This window comes from Cetorhinus maximus, chromosome 8 (genome assembly GCF_964194155.1).
Source record: "Cetorhinus maximus chromosome 8, sCetMax3.hap1.1, whole genome shotgun sequence".
NCBI lineage: Eukaryota > Metazoa > Chordata > Chondrichthyes > Lamniformes > Cetorhinidae > Cetorhinus > Cetorhinus maximus.
In genome coordinates, this window is record NC_135886.1 from 127,557,118 (window position 1) to 127,577,666 (window position 20,549).

The window sequence follows — 20,549 nt, forward strand, 5'->3', positions numbered from 1 at the left end:
GCTCAACTTACTGAAGTGCTGTTTATGCGATAAAGCCGAGGTAGAACAAATCACCAGCATCTTTGTTTTTGGTTCCATGATCTAGCCTATCTTGGTCATGCAAATAATTTTGTAATGTTCCCACTGATGTTATTAATAGAATCTATGTGACCTCCATTTTATTTAAAAAGCCTCAATTAATATTGATTTCTAACATCTCACTCTTTGCAAAACTTTCATCGATGCTGGAACAAAATCAATGTCAAACATTCAAGGATCTAAGCAAGTAGAGATTGTAAGTTGATACTAGATATTCTAGGACCCAGGTTGGATAGCAATTTAGAACTAGATGTACACTTCAGCAAACCTCCCATACCCAGCACACTTTCAGCTTTTGAACTGCTTCAGATAATTGGATGATCGATGAGAGATAACTCATTCCAAGTATTTCAAAGATTGATTTTCCCTGAAGGAGCTTCACCTTATATCTCCCCACCTTGGGTCCGTTCACTGGGCAGGGTTGTACTTTGCCATATTCATGCCTGTGCTGAGTTAACTGTCCTTTTAGTGAGGCAGCAGATACCTTTGTGCCCTTGGGCTGAGGAACAGAAAAATTAACTCCCAATTTCTTCTAGGGTGTGTGCATGCCTGGATGTCAAGTAATTGCTGGCCTGTGCTTAGCTATCACGCTAACCACAGTCTGGGAGCTGTATGGATGCCTATTGCCTAGACGCTCACATGCAGATTGGCCTGAGCATCACAGGGCTGCCCGGCAGCTGTGAAACAGTATCCCAGCAAAAAAGTCAGCCCCTTCAGGAGAGACAGGAGAACTTTTTTTTGTAACAAGTTAATTGTTTTCTTCTGTCTTAAAGCCAAACTGGCAATTCCCCTCCATTGCACACTCTCAGGCTGTTTTTAGCTTGGCACAATGCCAGCGACTCTAGAAAATGGCCCACTTTGACCCCTAGTTTGGAATTCCACACTTTGTTTTTGTTAGAGCTTTTTAAACTGAAGAGATACTTAGTCAGCACAGCCTTCAGTTCACTTCCATCCAAGCCATTATGGTGCCATCTCCACTGTAGTTCTGGGCTTTCTGGGTTAGGACAGATGCCAGATGGCAACTGCAACACAGCTGTGCTTAGTGAGTTCAAACTTTATGCTACGGTTTAGTGGAACCATGCAGTGAACAAATTAACCACACTGCATTTATTCTGTGAAACTGATTTAACTTTAATTATAGTTGTACCGAGAAAACTTATGACCACGTGCTGTATTTTCAGGAAGCTTTCTTTAGTTTGTATCTCAACGCTATATTTTGCTCAAATTTGAACCACATGGTATGTATTATATTATTATACATTGAACAACTTCAACACTTGTACTCAGTATTAGCTTGAAGCACCTGAGGTCAGGTGTGATAAAGACTAGCTCTGAAGAAGAGTCATTTGGACTCGAAACGTTAACTCTGTCTTACTCTCCACAGATGCTGTCAGACCTGCTGAGTTTTCCCAGCACTTTTTGTTTTTGTTTCAGATTTCCAGCATCCGCAGTATTTTGCCTTTGTCTTAGTGATAACGACTAGATATTGAGTAAAGTTTTTATACCATGCATCAAGCAATCTCATCTCAAGTGCAGCATTGTTTAGAAGCAGAGTAATTCTCCCTCTACCAAACACTCCCCATCATCGTATGACTTAGGTAATAATAAACCTTCCTGTACTCTACTGCAGCAATACATCTTGACTCTGACTTCCAGTAGAGCACAACCCACCAGGCCAGATTCAGGTTTCTATCTGCCCCTGCGCCCGTCAGCTATACTTGTGGTTTATCTGATTGAGACTCCCAATTTAATACCAAAGTGGGGTGGACTGCTTACCGCCTCTACCCATGGCTACTACTGATTAGAACTTTGACATACAGTAGAAAGAGGATGGTTTCATCTGATCACTGTGGGTCTTATTCAAACCCTGATCCCGGACGTGTGAAAGGATAAAGCTCTAACTCCTCTTTTCCCTTAAAAATATATGCAATCGTTTGCAGTCGGGTCTTTTGTTTCACATTTAATCTCCATTGTCTGCTTTTGTTGCAGACTCTCCAGAGCTGCTGTTCTTTCTTTTTGGTGATAACAATATAGCCACTTGAGTGACGCATTTCCTCACAAAATATCAAGAGCTGTTTTTGCACAACCAAGTGTCGATGTGCAAAATTGAAGAGCCTGAGCTAAGCCCACAGTCTTTGATCTATTTCCTCTAAGATCAGACAGTGAACATCAACAGAGTAGCTTTGCTGTTTATTAGCTTTAACTAAGGCTCATAATTTTTTACTTAAAGTTGAGTGCTCCTGAAACTATGGCATCCATCATTGTATTCATGAAAGATGAAGGCAATTATAAAAATATTTGTTGTTGTTTTAAGGAAAATGTTAAATTTCCTATCCCAATGAAAACTGTCACTCAGGTTTCCTGGGGAAATCCTAACTAGGAAGGGCTGGCCTCCACCTATTAGGTTTTACTGGGATTGCAACAAGCTAGAACCTCTGGGCCCTGAAAAAAGGATTCTACCATTTGTGTTTTCCAGGGTTGATTCAGTTTCCAGGAGGTGTGAAATTGCAACCTCAATCAAATAAATGAAGATGTTCCTGGTGGCTTTATGGAATGCTCTCTCAGTTGAAGCTGTTGATATTGCATTGGTGAACAACAATTCACACTTATATGCCACTGTGCATGTCGAAAATTGTTTCAAAGTTTTTAATGGGCGTTACAGGGGACGTTTAAGAGTCACTGATGCACAGTAGCAGCAGTGTGTGCCATCTACAAGATGCACTACAGGAATTCACCAAGGCTCCTTAGACAGCACCTACCAAACCCATGACCACTACCATCTAGAAGGACAAGGGCAGCAGACAGATGGAAACACCACCACCTGGAAGTTCCCCTCCAAGTCACTCACTATCCTGACTTGGAAATATATCACCGTTCCTTCACTGTCACTGGGTCAAAATCCTGGAACTCCCTTCTTACCAGCACTGTGGGTGTACCTACACCACATGGACTGCAGCGGTTCAAGAAGGCAGCTCATCACCACCTTCTCGAGGGGCAATTAGGGATGGGCAGTAAATGCTGGCCCAGCCAGTGAAGTCCACATCCCGTGAATGTATTAAAAAAAAATGGGGCCAGACAGTGTGGAATTTGGTGGGAGGGAGATGAGGAAGATGGAAAAAATCAGTAAGGAGGCTTATAAAAGCAGGGATAGTGGTATAAGTGAGACTTATTTTGGAAGAAAATTTGAAGGACATGGGTGCAATGACCCAAAGATTGGCTTCTGATGGCGAAAAGGAGGAATCAGAGAACATATGAACAAGGAGCAGGAGTAGGCCATTCAGCCCCTCGAGCCTGCTTCTGCCATTTAATAAGATCACGGCTGATCTTATTACTTTCCAGAGTTTGAGGAACGGAGGGTGGAGGGTGGTACATATAACTCAAGAATATTTCCCAGATATGGGGGAAAGAGACCATGGAGGGATTTGAAAAGGAGGACGGGGATGTTGAAATCAATTCCCTGGGATGCAGGGAGCCAGGGAAGATTGGCAAATGTGGAAATGATGGATGTGCAGGACTTTTTGTGGAAGGAAACTGTCCTGGATTAGCTAAAGTTTTTGAAAGGAGGTGGGAAGGCTGGTGAGGAGAGCACTTAAATCAGTCCTTGAGGTGGAAATGCAGTGTGGAATTAGTGAGTTCATGAACTTGACTATGAAATACCATAGGGAGAGGCTGGGAGAAACATGGTAGAACAATTCCATAGAATATTAAATTAGTTATGCGGGTTTGATAGAGTGAATTGTTGTCAATTAAAGATTGGGCTTCACGCTTTCTTATGCTGTTTTGAAATTGTAACAAGCACCTGTATGGCTGTGTTTGGTTTTGACTGGTGGTTTCAATATAACAATTTCTGGTCAAAGATAATCTTGGCAATTAGATAAGAAAGAAGTTTCAAAGTTAGATGTTTGTGGGAGAAATGAAGTCTAGAAAATGATTGGAGTGAATAAACGCAAATTAAAATGAGCAATTTCATGGAGAGAGAGTGGAAAAAATGTGAAAGGAAAAGATGGACAGCGGAATAAGTAAAATTAGTTGTTAAAAATTTTGACTTAAGATGTATTTAACCTGTTTATTTTTCTAATTTAAGGTATTATGGCACTAAATCTATCCCTGACATTTGAAAAGTTTTATTACTGCAATATTAGTGTTTACTCTATCACGGTGTGTCACCTGAAATCTTACCAAAATTGTCTGGTTGCTGTAGCTTCTAGCAGCCTAGAATGGTAGAATTGTTTTTTTCCCAGTTTATTTTATTTTCTCTCTTTCTAGAATCTCTTGGCTGAACCTTAGCACAGACAGACTGGAAAACTCTCCAAGGCCTTGGCATGTGCCACTCTACAGCTGGCTGTTGGGTGGTTACTAACATAGGGAATGGCTTTGCAATTAGGTGGCATCTTATCATGTCCTTAGGCCATTTCGCAAAGTTTCATGAGCAAAGGATTACTTTTGAAACTCAGTGATTGTTAATATGCTGCGATTGATAAGACTCGGACATGGCAAGATCCCACAAATGAGGTGACTGACCAGTTAATCAGCTCTTTTTGATGGCGATGGTTGCGGTAGAATTTTGGTCAGGCCCCATTTAGGTAGCTGGGGAGTTTAAATTTGGTTAATTGAATAAATCTGGAATAGAAAGCTGGTATCAGTCATGGCGACCATATAATTACTGGAGTATCTTACAACCCTATCTAGTCCATTAATGGCCTTTAGGAAAGGAAATGTACCATCTTTATCAAGTTTGGCTTTTACATGAACCATAATGGGCCAGCAAACCATTTAGCTTTCAAGACGGTAGCTCACCATCACCTTCTCAAGGGTGATTGGGATTGGGCAATAAATGCTGGCCTTGCCAGTGATTCCCCTGGCTTTGAGTGCAGAATAGTTTTAGTCTGTTGCGTGCATGGTTGCATGACAAAGCTCTTAAGCTTTGCAAGAGCCTATAACGAGCTCAAGTCAATTTCCACTGCAGTGCAATATAAAAACTAACTGACTGTGGTTTGGTACAATTTCTGTCCTCTCCTAATTTATCTAGCTAAAACATGGTCAGGACCTTCATTCTCTTTCTGAGTTGCAGCTTCGTTGAAGTGGTATTTTTAGTTGTGCAAATTTGCATTTTACTTAGTTGCTGCATTTTGGGTGTAGCAGTTTGTCAAAGTGCTGTGCCATTTCCTGCCAGAAATCTATCACACAAAGGGCAACTATTCAGGAATAAAACCAACTTGGGCCTTGTTTATAGCAAACTGAAGCTCAGTAATGAAGCCAATATGTTTACTGAGGGACCATCCATTAATGCCAACGTAGTTGCAAGGAAACTGAGGTCGGCCTGAAGGTGGAGGATTTATAACTCTACTGCTTTATAAACTATGTTTCTTATTTTTAAAATCTGTTTCTTCCTCTAATTTTCTCCCCTCCTCCTGAAATGTTGTCGACTGCTTGCTGCAAGGTGCAACTTCTGCTGGTACTGACTGGTCATTCTTCATGGCCAGGATTTTCCATTCGTAGGGCGGGCTCGGCGGGAGTGGGCGGGGGCGGTCGCAGAGCCGACTGCCGCCCGCGATCGGCTTGGCGCTGCGATTTCACACGGGGTGGGGGGGGGCGCCAATTAAGGCCTGCCCTGCGTGGGTTGCGAGTGGTAGCGTTGAGCGCCACCTGTGCGGGCGGGGTGAGGAGGGAGAGCTGGGTCTCGCGTACAGTTTGTGCATGCGCGCGAAAGAGCGCTTCACTCCCCCAAGGGGCACGGAGCAGCCTCAGGGAGATAGAAGCGCTTTTTGAAAAAAATTAATGAAACATGTCCCCTCATGTGACTCCTGTGTCACATGAGATGCGACTTGTTTTTAAGTTCAAATGAAACTTTTTATTTAATTTGCAACAGCTTCAGGAAACCTCATCCCACTCGTGGATGTGGTTTCCTGAAAAATGTCAAGGCCACTTGGCCTTTTCGCTTGCCCGCCAACCGTAAGATTGGATGGGCAGCTTAAAATTCAGGTTAATTACCTGGTTAATGGCCTTAATAGGCCTTTCAATTATTAGTGCTTGCCTGCCGAACGAAATATCATGCAGCTTCGCAATGACATTGGGGGACACGCCCGACATCAGTGCGCGTCATTTTACGTTCCGATGTGTTGGGCACATGTCCGCACACCGAATGTAAAATTCTGCCCCATGTGTGATTCTAGGGAGTGTATGTTGCCAGCATTTATCTCAAAGCCTGGCCTCTTGTGCACCTTCACCTTTCTTGACTCCAGCTTTGGCAGACCTTCAGTTTTCACCTACCTCTAAGCCCCTCCTTAAAACACACCTGATCGATCAAATCCTTGGTCACCTCTTTTAATCTCTCGCAACTAGGCTCAGAATTTATTTTTCCTGGTTGACTGTGAATATTTGTGCACCGATTTAAAGGCCTTGTCTTTCTAACCTGTTCCAGCCCTAGAGACTCCCTCATCCCAAATTCTCAGTTCTTGTGATTCTGTCCTCTTGTACGCCTCTGTCTCATTTTATCCCATCATTAATGGCTGTGCCTTCAGCTGCCTTGGCCCCATTTTCAGGGGTTCTTGCCCTGAACTCCTCTACCTTGTTCTCCTTCTTTAGGACCATGTTATTTTTCCAAGTTTTTGTCACCCCCTTACAATATCTCTTTCTTTGGCTTGGCATCGTTTTTAGGATGGCTCCTCGATGGAATGTTTCCTATGTCCATTAATATTCTATATAAATGTTGCTCTCTATTTTTTAAGGGGAACTCCCCTCGTCCTAATGGACCTCCCTTAGATCCTCTCTTTTATTCTCTTATTCTCTTCCTCATCCTCCAAATAGCACAGAAAAGAGAAGAACCCAGACTGGAATACCCATTCTAAGATTATCATTATTGCAAGCGAATTTCTGGCAGCTTGAAACTCTTGGGCAACTACCTGATAACAATCATGCTTTCAGCTATTCCTTTTGCATAATAGAGGCTTCCCTTTAAGCGGTGACTTCCTGTCAGTTGAGAACTTGCCTGCCCCTGAGCTTAATTTTCTGCATGTTCAAGGCACAAGCCCATTGTTGATGAAACTCACAAGAAGTTGCTCATGTGATAACGGCTAGGCATAAAGTTACAATATGTGAACCTTAAAGCAGAGGGCTTGCCTGTTCCTGGTGAGGGCCTGTTCAGAAGTTAGCGCATAGAAAATGGCTGAGATCAGATGAGATCTTCCTAATCCCCCATTCTATTCTGGCGCCAGTAGTGATCCCCCTAATAAATAGGAACATAGGACTTAGGAGCAGGAGCAGGAGTAGGCCATTCAGCCCTTCCAGCCTGCTCTGCCTTTCGATAAGATTATGGCTGATCTGATTGTGTCTCAACTCCACTTTGCTGTCTGCCCTCCATAACCTTTTGACTTCCTTGTATACCTCCACAAATACCATGTAACTGATTTATAAAAAACATATAGACAAGGGGTAGAGGAGGATATGAGTCCCTCTATCTTTTGATCCATTACCTCTGCTTTCCAAGACAACACAGCCCTTGTCAAGTCAGGAATCATCATGAGGGTGGTTCTTTGTCACTAAAGGACACAGCTAATTTACATGCCTTGACAGCAGTGCAGCTAAAGTGAATGTTCAACAGAGTGAAATGAATTTGAATAATGCTCCTGCTCTATTTATTAGATATTTCAGCCTAGAAATTTAGGCTATCATATCTGAAATTTAGCATCACTCAATTGCATTTGAGTTTATTATCTGACTTAAAGGCTGGGATTTTCTGTGCCCGCCAGCGTCGGGTGTGTTGGGTGGCGTGAGCGGACAATATGGCGTGATTGGTTTCACGATGGCGTGAAAGCAGTTTGCGATCGTCCACTCAGCCTGCCGATGTTGGGCCGCGTTCTCTGCCTTCGAACATCGGGAACCTCATTATAATACATCAGCATATCATTATTAGGCCTGCCCATCGGAATTGTCTTTGCCCGTCGGAATTGTCCCTCCCCACACTGGACTGTCTGCCCACATCGGCGGGAAAACACGCTGACGTGTTTCACAACAGCACATAAGCGACGTGCACTTGGCGGGCTGCACTTCCCTCAGGATTTCAAGGTTTGTTTGTCTACCTTGCATCGGTCAGCACTCGCAGTCATCAGCGCCAGGCTTCACAGACAGCACCACATCACTTTTAGGGGGGGCTCACAGGTTGGTCTCTACCTACCAGGTCAGCCTTTTGTAGGTGGCTTTTCAATGGCTGCAGGGCTAGGCCATGTGGCCTCAAGATGGTGAGGGCTAAGGAGACAGCCTTCAGAGGAGGTGAGGCCAGATGGACATGTAAGGGTATATGAGTGAGAGTGGGTGGTGATGTCCCTTAAGCTGGCAGTGGGTGAGATGCCAGTGAATGTGTGATGGGCTTCAGTGTGTGAGTTTAGAGCGATGAGATGATTGTCATATCTTGGCTGCATGGATGAGATCATTCATCCTCTGTCCGCATTGGATGGCCAAGCTCCTCTGTGCAGCAATGGCACTGTTCACCACTGCCACCACCTCCCAAACCTGGTTGGTGGTGCCGCAGTCCATCCTGTCAGAGCGAGGGTAGAGGACATCATGGTAGGCCTCCAGAAGGCGTTCCAGTGATGCATGGGGACTGCAGTCTTCCTGCCTTTCGTGAATGTCTTCCCTGCAGTGGATGTGGGCTGGAAGCACTGAGACCTGTATGCGCAGCTGGACTTTAAATATGGCACTGGGCTTGATGAAGCAGTGAAATGGTGGCATAGCGGGCGAATAAGAGCCCGTCTGCCATCAAAATGGCGTGTTCCCCGGGAATGCATACTTAATGCGGTGGGTTTGGGACGATACAGGGTGAAAACCCACCATTGCAGTTACCTGACTGCCACCACACTTAGTGCAAATCTGGGACGATTCCATCCAAAGTAAACTTTCTTCTTGTCCTACATGTCTCTGATTTGTTTGACAGTTATTTTAAGTCAGGCTTAGGGTTACTTTTTTACAGTAACGGCCTGTATGACACTACAAAGACATGGTTAGCTCAACAAATTTTATAGTAAAGTTCATCTGTTGACAGTTACCACATCCTGGCAACTTCATTGTTCAGAGAGACCTCAAGTAGAAGTAAATTTGACTGAAATAGGCTAAGGCTGTGAGTTTAGGAACAGTGGGGGAGATTCTCTTCTAGCAAATTCCATCATGCGGAAGTGGTGGTGGGCAAGTGTGCGAGTTCATCGCCTGTCAGATGGAATCAGTGCGAGGGCTGTTCACTTTTCATGCTCAAGTTGCATTCGAATAATCCCAGTGAGTTGCCGGCGCTGGTTGATTGCTGGGGGCCGGTTGACCATCACCGAGAGTGGGAGGTCAACAAGAAACCCAGTGGCTCCAATGTGGAACTGAGCTGAGAGTGCAGCGTGAAAGTGGAAGAGGCAACCCGGTCAGACGGAAGTTTGGAGGGTCCGGCACTGGGAGGGAGGATGTTTTTTGGGATCAGGAGGAGCACTCAGATCCACTGGATGAAGGGTTGAGAGTTCCACAGAGTCGAAAATCAAAATAGCACCGGGGCCCTACATGCTGCCTATCTGGCTCACGCCTGGTTGGGCTCATCTCTTTTCACAGTCTGCTACAAAATTTACCACGGGCTGGATGTCAACGTGAATGGGAGAATAAATGCTGCTTTGCAATTCTCAGCCCCCTAACATCCCATTCCCACCCAAAAATGGAAATCGAGCCTGGCGAATGAAGCAGTCCAACTCGTGAACATAACACAAAGTAAAAACAGAAAGCACTGGAAATACTCAGCACGTCTGGCAACATCTGTGGAAAGAGAAATAGAGTTAATATTTCAATTCGATGACCTTTTAGGACGCGATCCTAATGATGAGAATAAAGATTTTAAAAAGCCCTTCAAGCTCATTCTATCAGCCAGTTCCTTTTTCAAGAAAGTATTTCAGTTTGTTGTTTAATTCGATCTCAGCTCTGTTTTGTATTGCTGCTCTGTAGCAGCTAGTACCCTGTGATAATGACTGTGAGATAGGAACCACAGTTACTATCCAGCATGTCATTCTTGTAATCTTGGTAAAGCTGGGTTCTGCTGGAACCCCACATCCTGCTGCCCCAATTCAAAATTCTGATGGGGAGAAGGATGACACTTCTTTTGCTACCTCCTTAAGTGAAGATGGAAGATTTGACACTGACAAGTTAATGCCCTGCATTCTAAATTCAAGTCAATGCATTTCGCATTTTTACTTACTTGTGTTACTGATTTATGACAATGTGGCTGGTTGCTGCCGGCTGTTGTCCCCAATGACTAAATGCCACTTCAATAATCTTGGAATGACACAGACTCATAGAATAATGCAGCACAGAAAGAGGCCATTCAGTCCATCGTGGCTGTGTTGGCCCTTTGAAAGAGCTATCCAATTAGACCCGCTTCACTCCCCTGCCTCTTCTCTTTGGCCCTGCAGATATTCCTCCTTCATGTATTTAACTAATTCCTCATTGAAAGTTATTATTGTCTCTGCTTCCCCAAAGGGAGAATTATACCCCTAGAATAATATATGATTGTTCATTTGCAAAGATATTTGGAACAAATAACTTAAGAGAGCATTTTCTGGAGCAGGCAAGAGTGGGAAACGCCGTGTGCTGAGTGACTGAATTAGCCAAAATTTTGATTTCCCGATGGCGAGTTGAGATGGAGAGATTTAGTTAATGGCGTGTTTGTGGCGTGCCAGGCCTCATGCCATCCTGTGGCGGGTTTGTATTTGAAATACATTTGCATGCCATGAATACTCATTTGCATAAATATTTTTGAAAAATTAAAGCCCTACCTACAAGCTAAAGTCAGCAGCGCACAGGAATCTCACCTTTGTTTAAAGGTGGTGTGCACCAGTTGGCTCTGTGCAGTTGTGTGTAAAGTCTGCGGTCTTACTTATTTAACTCTACGGCACAAAGCAGGGGAGCAGGAGAATGGCAGCTTGCATGGAGCCTCCAGACCAACAAGGGTGAGTCAGTGGTGAGGGGTGGGGCGGTGCAGTTGTTGTTGTGGAAGGGGGTCAGGGGCATGGAGGAGTGGAAGAGGATTCCAAGGGAGGACAGAGGGTAGGATTGGGATCATGGAGTAATGAAATGGGAAGGGTCTGGAGTCCTGGGTATGGTGGGGGATGTGGTGCTGGGGACAGTCAGTAAAGGTAAGAAACTGAGTGACGTAAAGGACAGTGTCAGTACTGTCCAGATGTGTGTCCATCTCAGGGTCACTGGCAGAGTCCTTACAGGGCTTTGAATTCACCTGCAACATTTCAATTATCCCCGCTGAGAGTGATCTCAGACAATGTCCTCTAGAAGGGAGGGCCAGCTGAATCTGCAAGTTCAACCATATCCCTCAGAGTGACGAGTACAACACTGGACACTAACATGAACATTCAATGGTGAACAAAAAAACACAACATTGTTTCTTCCACAATAAAGGAAATATCCCAGTAACCTTCAATGCATGCCAATAATGAGGTGTGGCAGTACATTTAGCACCTGAATAAACTAGTCTCAACAAATAAGGATGATACACACATGAATAAAGTGAAACTAATTGCCATGGACAAAATGTATGTATTCCTTTTTATTGCCCTTGGTCAATATGTTTGTATACGAGGTGTGTGTGTTTCTTACCCTCAGAGTGATTGTCCCAATTTTCTCAATCCAGCAGCAAGCTCTTTGTGAATTTTAAAAAATAAAGGTTAATTATCATGTGATGTCTCACTCACTCGATTCATACACGCACCGCACACATGAAGATTAGATACAGATGAAGGTCAAACAATACAATTACAATTTATGATTGTCTCAGTCTCTTTCATGGCAGGCCTGTAGTTTCTTAGATGAGCTGGTGCTTTAGTTGTAGTGCAGTTCTTGTAAAGCGGAGATTCTCATGAAGTTGTGTGGCTTATTGTAGTCAGATTTCCAGGGGGTTGGTTCACAGGTGAACTCAAAGTTTGAACAGGTTGGGGGTATGGGAGTCCTTCCCCCACTTTCAAGGTATTTTTGTTTATTACCTTGACTGCTTAGATGACTCCGTTGGTTTCAGGCTTTCTGATGGCAATCTGTGTGCAGAACAACTTATTACTGTTACTTTAAAAGCGGCAACAATATGGCTTCCTCACCATGTGCCTTGTACAAGCTCAAAGCCATTTTTCCAAAAGGGGGTGGTGTTTTGAATATATATCCTGTGTTGTAATTTGATACCTTGAAATTCATCCAGCCTAGTTTGGATGGGGGAGCATCGTAATACATCGTAATGGAAGGTGGATGGAATACAATTACATTCATCTAACACACATCGAGCAGAAATTTTCACACAGCAGGCAGGCGCGTGCCCGACCCGCTTGAGCGTGAAACGACGCGCACTGACGCTGGCCGAGTGTGCTGACGTCAACGCGCAGTTGCGTGATAGTTTGGTTGGCGGGCGCACTGCCAACAATTAAAAGGCCTGTTAAGGCCATTAAATAATCAATTAACCTAAATTTTTCACTGCCCGTCCAATCTAACGGTTGGCGGGACAGGCGGAAAAGCCGAGCGGCCTTTGCATGTTTTTGGAAACCTCATCCACGGGCGGGATGAGGTTTCCAAAAGCAAATAAAGAAGAAATAAAAGTTTCAAAATTTAATTAATATCATGTCCCCGCTCACGTGACAGAGTCACATGTGGGGGTATGTTTCATGACATTGTTATTTTCTTCATCTTTTTAAAAAACTCTTCATCTCCCTCAGGCAACTCTGTGCCTCAGGGAGATTAGGAAGCGCTCACCCACGCGCATGCACGAAGTTCACGCTCAGCCCGCTTGCCCTCCCCCGCCCCCACACAGGCAGCGCTGAGTGCTGCCGCTCGCGTTTCATGCTGGGTGGGCCTTAATTGGCCTGCCAGTGTGAAATTGCCGTCCGGCCCCGATCTTAGGCAGCAATTGCTTTCCCGATCACCCCAACCCGCCACCACCGAGCCCACCCACCAGGGGCAAATTTCTGCCCATTGAGTTTCAATGTTTCATTTATCCATGGTGAAACAGAAAGATGAGCCAGCTGGAAAGCTCCAGTTCTTTTGCTGATGGTCCATCCTTAAACAAAGGGACGTGTGAATTCCCCAGATGAATGTGAGTGTCAGTATTTAATTAGGTATTTGCTTCAGAACCAGGACTGTCTAGAGTTTGAAGTGCCAAGGGTCACATGGTTCGCAGCAGTCATTTGAATAGCCTGTTTATGTTCAAAATTTTGAAGTATTGATTGAAAGTTCCTAATATACTGGGACATGACACAATGTACTGCAAATTATTTACACATGAAATTTAAACTTGAGAAAACTCTCATGCCACCTTTGTGATCTCAATAAGTCTTATGTTAATGACAATGGAATTGGGCAGGAAAGTTTTGGCCGTGATGCAGAGCCTCCTTGGTTGACCACGAGGGGCTTTTATAGCTTGCCCGTAACTGCTTCATTGTCAGCTGGTGTTGAGTTTCACCACTGAAAAGCATCCCCCGCTACGTGATGTTTCCCACGGGCAGCGCCAGCACTTTAAATTTTAATTGTAGAATCACGTGGGAAACAGGAAAAAGCAAGAGGGCGGAAGTGGCACAGGTTTCTGGTTCCGCCATCGGGAACAGCGTGCCACTGACAAAATCCCACCCTTAATGTGGACCGCGTGATTTCTTCTGAACTCCAGCGGACTAAGTAAAGTGAAAATAGGCTGCAGTCTTGCATCTTTTGGAATTCAGGAAACTATCACGTCAATTGAATAAACTGGGTTCAGAGCTGGGTGACACTATTTGTTCTCTTGTTCCTGAACTTTCAGCTTGAAAAGATTGGAGAGGCATTTCCCAACCACCGTGTTTCCACTTTGCCATATCTCACTTGATTCTTCAGTGGAAGAGCTCTGAGTCAATAAGAATACGGCATGTAATAATTACAGTATGGGTACTATTTTGGCTTTAGCGCTCTTCTTAGATTTCACTAATTTTCATGTCTTTTGGTAGTTTGCATCCAAGGATGGAGTATGAATTAAATACTATGTAATAACAGTTTGAACTGCCACATTATCTGATGCTACTACTTATCTGTAACCTTTCATAACCTCGATCCATAACCTGTTAAGAGTGTTTATTCATTGCTTTCTAAAATCACAAGAGATCTGTTTCATCTCTGGCAAGCTGAATGCAGGAACGTGGGTTACTGTGTGATCCCAATCAATTCTACAACATCATATATGTTCTGTGTAAAAGTGGTACTCCCGGTTGTATGGAGCAAGGGCCTGCTTATGTGAATTACCTTTTAAGTGTAGCATGAGAGAAATTTCAAGATAGAGCTTAAAAATTGATCCACACTGTTGTAAAGTTAATAGGAAGATTTTTGATCTCTATGGCATGGTGTAATTCATGTCCATGTCCATCTACACGGTTCTTCAATCTGCAAAACAGCCGTGGTTATAATTAAGTTCTGAGTTTCAAAGTGAGGGGCAGAATTTTTAGCTCAGCGTGCAGGCGCGCGCCCCACCCGATCTGACGATAAATCGCGCCAGATGATGTCGGGCGAGCGTCCCGGGTGAATTGGCCAGGCGGACTTTGCATTTTTCTTCACATCTCATCCATGGGCAGGAGGAAGTTTCTGTGAGGAAATAAAATATAAATAAATTTCTCTGCGCAGCAGTTTCAGTGACTAAAGTTTCGGGTGATTTATAACAATGCATGGACGCTTTCTTTCAGCTTCTGAAACCTTTATTTTTTGATTTTTCAGGTCTTTAGCTCCCTGGGGGCAGCTCTCTGCCTTCAGGGAGCTTTCATTCATTGTCCGCCCGTGCCCGCGCTGATGTCAGCGCCCACCCTCCTCCCGCCCCCACCCCGGCAGTGCTGAGCTCCTCAGTGTGCATTTTATGCTGGCTGGCCGTTAATTGGCCAGCCAGTATGAAATCGCGGTCAGGGTCCGCTCGTTGGCTGTCCGTCCCCCGGCCGATCCCGGACTCGCTGATTGTGCCTGCTCGCCAACCTAAAAATTCTGCCCAGGAGTTTATCCACTTGGATTGCCAAAAACCTGTTAAGAATTGTGGTTGTGGCTGTTAGAGGCCAATCATCTCAGTCTCAGGACATTGCTGCAACAGCTCCTCAGGTTAGTGTCCTCGGCCCTTCCATCTTCAGCTGACTTTCCCTCCATCATAAAGTTGGAAGTGAAAATGTTCATGATGACTGCACGGTGTTCAGTGCCATTCTTAACTTCTGAGATACTGAATCAGCCCATGTTCATATGCAGCAGCAAGACCTGGACAGCATCCAGGCTTGGGTTGATAAGTGGCAAGTAAAATTTGTGCCACACAAGTGCCATTCAATAACCATCACCAACAAGAGTGAATCTCATCATCTCCTTTTGACGTTCAATGGCACTACCATCGCTGAATCCCCCGCTGTCAACATCCTGGGGGGGTTACCATTGATCAGAAATGTAATTGGACCAGCCGTATAAATACTGTGGCTCCAAAAGCAGGTCAGAGGCTGGCCACTCTGCAGTGAGTAACTCACTTCCTGACGCCCCAAAGCCTGTCCACCATTTACAAGGCACAAGTCAGGAGTGTGATGGAATACTCTCCACCTGCCTGGATGAGTGCAGCAACAACACTGGATGATGACACAATCCCAGACAAAGCAGCCCACTTAATCAGCAATCCAACCATCGCCATAAGTTTTTACTTTCAGCACCACCGACATACTGGGCAGTGGTGCGCACCAAGATGGACTGCAGCAACTTGCCAAGCCTCCTTTGATAGCACCTTTTAACCCATTCCCTCTACCACCTAAAAGAGCATGGGCGGCAGGTCCATGGGAACACCACCAACTGCATGTCATCCTCCAAGCCACTCACCATCCTGACTTGGAACTATATCTTCGTTCCTTCGCTGCCGCTGGGTCAAAATCCTGGAACTCCCTCTCTAACAGCACTGTGGGTGTACCTACACCACGTGGATTGCAGGGTTCAAGAAAACAGCTCACCACCACCACCATCTCAAGGGCAATTAGGGGTGGGGAACATTCGCTGACCTTGCCAGTGACTCTCACATCCCATGAGAGAATTTTTTAAAATTCCACAGGAAATAATAGAAATTTTTTGCAAAACTGCTCAGTGATTTTTCTTTATTACTAAACCAATGAACTCGAATACCCTTAGTGATATGTTGTGATTGTGCTGTATTACAGACTGAGAAAGGTGTCCCAGTGAGGCGATTCTCATGTCTCATCGATCTGATGTTAAATTATCAGCAACCTTATCAAGGGCTGGTGACACCACTGCAATATCCTGTGGAGAGAGAAAATGAGAAAGAGATCTTGGATGACCTGTCAGGTAATTAAACATTATTGACGAATGGGTCTAGTTTGATTTGCTAACAGGAGTACTGTTGGTGCTGGCGAGCGTAATGTTGTTTCACATATTTTGCAATCGGCCCAGTATCAAGCACTCTCAGTTCAGGTTTAGTACTGGCAAAATTCAAAGTAAATCTCTTTCCATTTGGCTCAATAAAGCAGTCATTCTTGGCATTGGCATAGCATAAGCCACCAGGAACATCAGGGAGAGTTTTAGGGGCACGTTTTACCAAAGCATGAAAACAGGCCCTAAGAAAATAGACCTGGTTGAAAGTCTAGATTTAGCTCACAATTTTGGTCCTAATTGCTGATTATCGTAATTTGAACTTGCCTGAAGGTGTTAAACCAGACATCTGCAAGTGTAGCAAGTGCCGCAATTTTCTTGGAGCGGTATATGCGGGCTCCATGTACCCACTTCCACTGTAGGTGTGGAGTGCACTGGTGGACACGCTGTGGCAGATAACAGGATGGCTCAGGGACTGAGGCAGAGGGCCCACAGATTCATACACTGGGCACAGGTGGTCCAAGACCCTTCAAGACTCTACCTTTCCTCCAGCAGTTGGTCCTACCCTGCCTTGAGCTCATTTCCCATTTTTTGTATAGACCAAGGCGACCCCAAGCACGATGCCCATGACCAAGCACCCCCCTGGCGACCTCTAAAAGGTGTCCAACAAGGTGGCATAGCACTGCACTTACTCTCTTTAGGTGAAGTCCTGAAGAGTTTCCAAATTAAATGTCTTGACAAAGTATTCCAGAAAGTCTTTTCATGCGTTTTCAGAGGTTCTGTTCACAGCTGCAGTAACAGGTGAAGATGAAATGGTGAAGTAGTGTTTGAAGTCAATGTCAATGCCCTGTTTACTCCCAATCCACTGGTCGCTGTTAGGAGATGGCATTAGTTCAATCGCTATAGCCACCAAACTACCATGCAGCCTCTTTAATGAACATGAGCAAGCATTTTAAGTGACAATCAGTCCCTCCACGAGCCTCTGGGCAGCTGTTTCTAACATAAGCTTCAGCTCTTTTGCCGATTAGATGGTGCTTTGTGCTGAATGCAGGCTGAACCAACACTTCAGCTCATGATCCCAACTTGGCCAGCTCAGGGGATCGTTAGCACCCGAATGCACTGCTAAGAATGACTCCACTAGCACCCTCTGCCTGGTGGAACAGCAGTTAAAGTCCAAGCAGTAAGGTTCCTGCCCATTCACCGCCCTGCAGCCATTTTAATTTTGATGTTGTTCAGTCCCAGAGTCAATCCATTCGAGAGAGAGACAGTTTTGAAATCTCAAAGAAGCAACAACCAGATAACTTGAATTGGACCAATGCCTTGAAATCCCTCAAAGAATTTGAAAATTATTTTTAAAGGATTAGCTTAGTTCTTAGAGCTGTGATTTAGGTGGAGGGCAAATATACAATGAGAATATAGGACTGTTACTTATATAGTTCATCTTTTTTGTGAAATAAATTCCGTTGATCTTTTTAACTTAAAATGAGGTAAACAACACAAGTGCGTTTAAAAAGGCAAATGTGTTTAGAGACTTAATGACCTGTGTCCATTTCTAAGAATTCTTCTGTTTATACATATATATATATATATATATCAGGATTCCCAGAGGTTATACAGGTTTCTTCTTATTTGTAGATGGTGAGGATGAGAAACCAGCCTTGCCCCCTCGCCCATTCAATACCTCCATCACTACTTCAGAAGGAAAAAATACCTTAATTCAACAGCTACAGGAACGTTTACAGGAGGGATCTCTGAAAAGGTAGTGTTGCAAGGCATATTGTTCTAAGGAATTTTAAATATCCACTTACTGATTGGGACAGAGAGGGAGTAAATGAAAAAAAAGGGATGGAATACCTAAAATGTATGATGGACTCCTTTATGTTCATCTGTCTAAAAGGGCCGAACTGTTGCTCAATTCAGTTATGAGTAACAAAATAGGTCAGGTATTGAGTTATATGTGAGGATGTATCACAAAAGTAATGATCATAGTACATTAAAGTTTCCTATATATTAAAATAACAATAGAAAATATAACAAATACAACACTTCTATTCACTTAGTGCCTAAGGAGCTTCACAGGGGCATTATCAAACAGAATTTAATATCGAACCCCATAGGAAAATATTAAGACGGATGACCAAATACTTGGTAAAAGTGTTAGGCTTTAAAAAGAGTCTTAAAGCGTGAAGAGAGCCGGAGAATGGAAGGTTTTAGGAAGGGAATGCCAGAGCACAGGGCCTTGGCAGCTGAAGGCACAGCAGCCAATGGTGGAATGGTTAAAATCAAAGATACTCAGGATGCCAGAATTGGAAAAGTGCTGATATTTCAGAGAACTGTAGGACTGGAGGAGTTTACAGAGACAGAGAGAGAGAGAGAGACGAGGGGTTTGAAAACAATGATGACAATTTTAAAATTGAGGTATTGTTTTACTGGTGTAGGTCAGCGAACAGAGGGGTGATGGGTAAATAGGATTAGCTGCGATCTAGGATATGGGCAGCAGAGCTTTGAATGGCCTCAAGTTTACGGAGGGTATTCCAGGGGCTGAATTTAGTCAGAACAGTGGCAACCACGATGATGGGCCCAAATGCCGGGGCAACTCTGCCTTGACTGTGGTGGCCGCTGCTGGGCTCCAGTTGAGAGGATACAGTGATGGACGGCGCCCTCGCAACAAGGTAAGCGGGATGGAGAGTCAGCAGGACCAGTCAGACAGGCCCTGTGAGGCGGGGCGGGGGGGTGGGGGGGGGGGGTGGCTGGTGGGGTAGGGGTGCTGGCGGCTGGGGGGAGTGGTTCCTATGGTGAAGGCTTTTGTCGCTGGGTGGGGTGGAAGGTTCTCCACAGACCATTCGATTAATGGGGAACCCCTCCCCGCCCCCACCTACGCCCCTGCCACTCCAACCCTGACTCTGGAACATGGAGGGAGGCCAGCAGGGTTCACCAGGCAGTCTCCCCACGTGGTGGAGGCTGTCCCCCGCTGCTGCTAAAATGCCAGAGGAGGCATGAAGAGGCAACTTAATTGGCAACTTTACTGGCATTATTTGCCTCTGGGCAGGAGGGAAATCCTCCACCTTTCCCGCAGCTGGTAAAATGCTATGGCAACAGGAAGACAACGGGCACACTGGTTCCCCCCTGCCCCGATACGTTCCCTCATCATTTTATCGGTGCTGCCCACCCTATCCTCTCTCTGCCTCTCAGCCTTTCCCTAAGGGGACTGGCAAAATCCAGCCGTTGGAGTGCATAGGAATAATCAAGTCTCAAAGTAACAAAGGAATGGATGAGGACTTCAACAGTGGATCAGCTATGGCAAGGGAGCATTTGGGCGACCTTATGGAGGAGACAGTCGGCTGTCTTTATGATGGTGTGGATATGTGGTCAGAAGCTCAGCTCATGGTGAAGTATGACGCAGGGCAGAATTTTCCACTCAGCGTGCAGCCACGTGCCTGACACACTCGAGTGTAAAATAGCGCGCGATTACGTCGGCCGAACGTCCTGACGCCATCGTGCAGTCACGCAATATTTTGGTCGGTGGACATACGCTGAAGTCGGAAGTGCACCCACCAACAATCACGAGCACTATTAAGCCCATTAGCGGCGCAATTCACTGGGATTTTTCACTGCCCGTCTAACCTTACAGGTGGCGGGCAGACGAATCTTTTCCAGGAAACCTCATCCAAGGGCAGGATGAGGTTTCCATCATTAAATAATGTTTTAAAAAACGTTTGGACCAAATTTTCACGTTGTATTTGTTTCTGATGCGTGGACATTTTTTCCTGGTTTTTAAAATCTTTATTTTTTTTTTTGCATTTAAATCGTTCAGCTCCCTGATGCAGCTGTTTGCCTTCAGGGAGCTTTCATTCCACACTTCCCCACGCCCGCGCTGACTTCAGCCCTTTCCCTCCTCTTGCCCCCCCTCCCTGCCCCCAACCCAGGCAGCACTGACTGTATCCAATGAACAGCCAGCCAGCGTGAAATCGCTTTTGGGAGCCGATCGCGGTCAGCAGTCAGCCTGACCGCTCCTGGGCCAGCTGATCGTGCACGCGTACCGAGCTGAAAATTCAGGCCACAAAGTTTGTGAACAGTATGTTTCAGCCTCAGACAGTTACCAGAGAGAGAGAGAGAGGGAT

The 20,549-nt window shown here is 45.0% G+C and overlaps 1 protein-coding gene across 2 annotated transcripts in view; it reads left to right on the forward strand.

Annotated features, from left to right (window-relative positions):
• LOC144683960 (phosphatidylinositol 3,4,5-trisphosphate 5-phosphatase 2A-like) overlaps positions 1 to 20,549 on the forward strand; it is a 140,151-nt gene that overhangs the window by 64,107 nt on the left and 55,495 nt on the right. For both annotated transcript variants that reach the window (XM_078547584.1, XM_078547585.1), the window contains 2 exons: positions 16,260 to 16,404; positions 18,064 to 18,187. In XM_078547584.1, the coding sequence (XP_078403710.1) occupies positions 16,260 to 16,404; positions 18,064 to 18,187 (269 nt within the window). The remainder of the gene's footprint in view (positions 1 to 16,259; positions 16,405 to 18,063; positions 18,188 to 20,549) is intronic.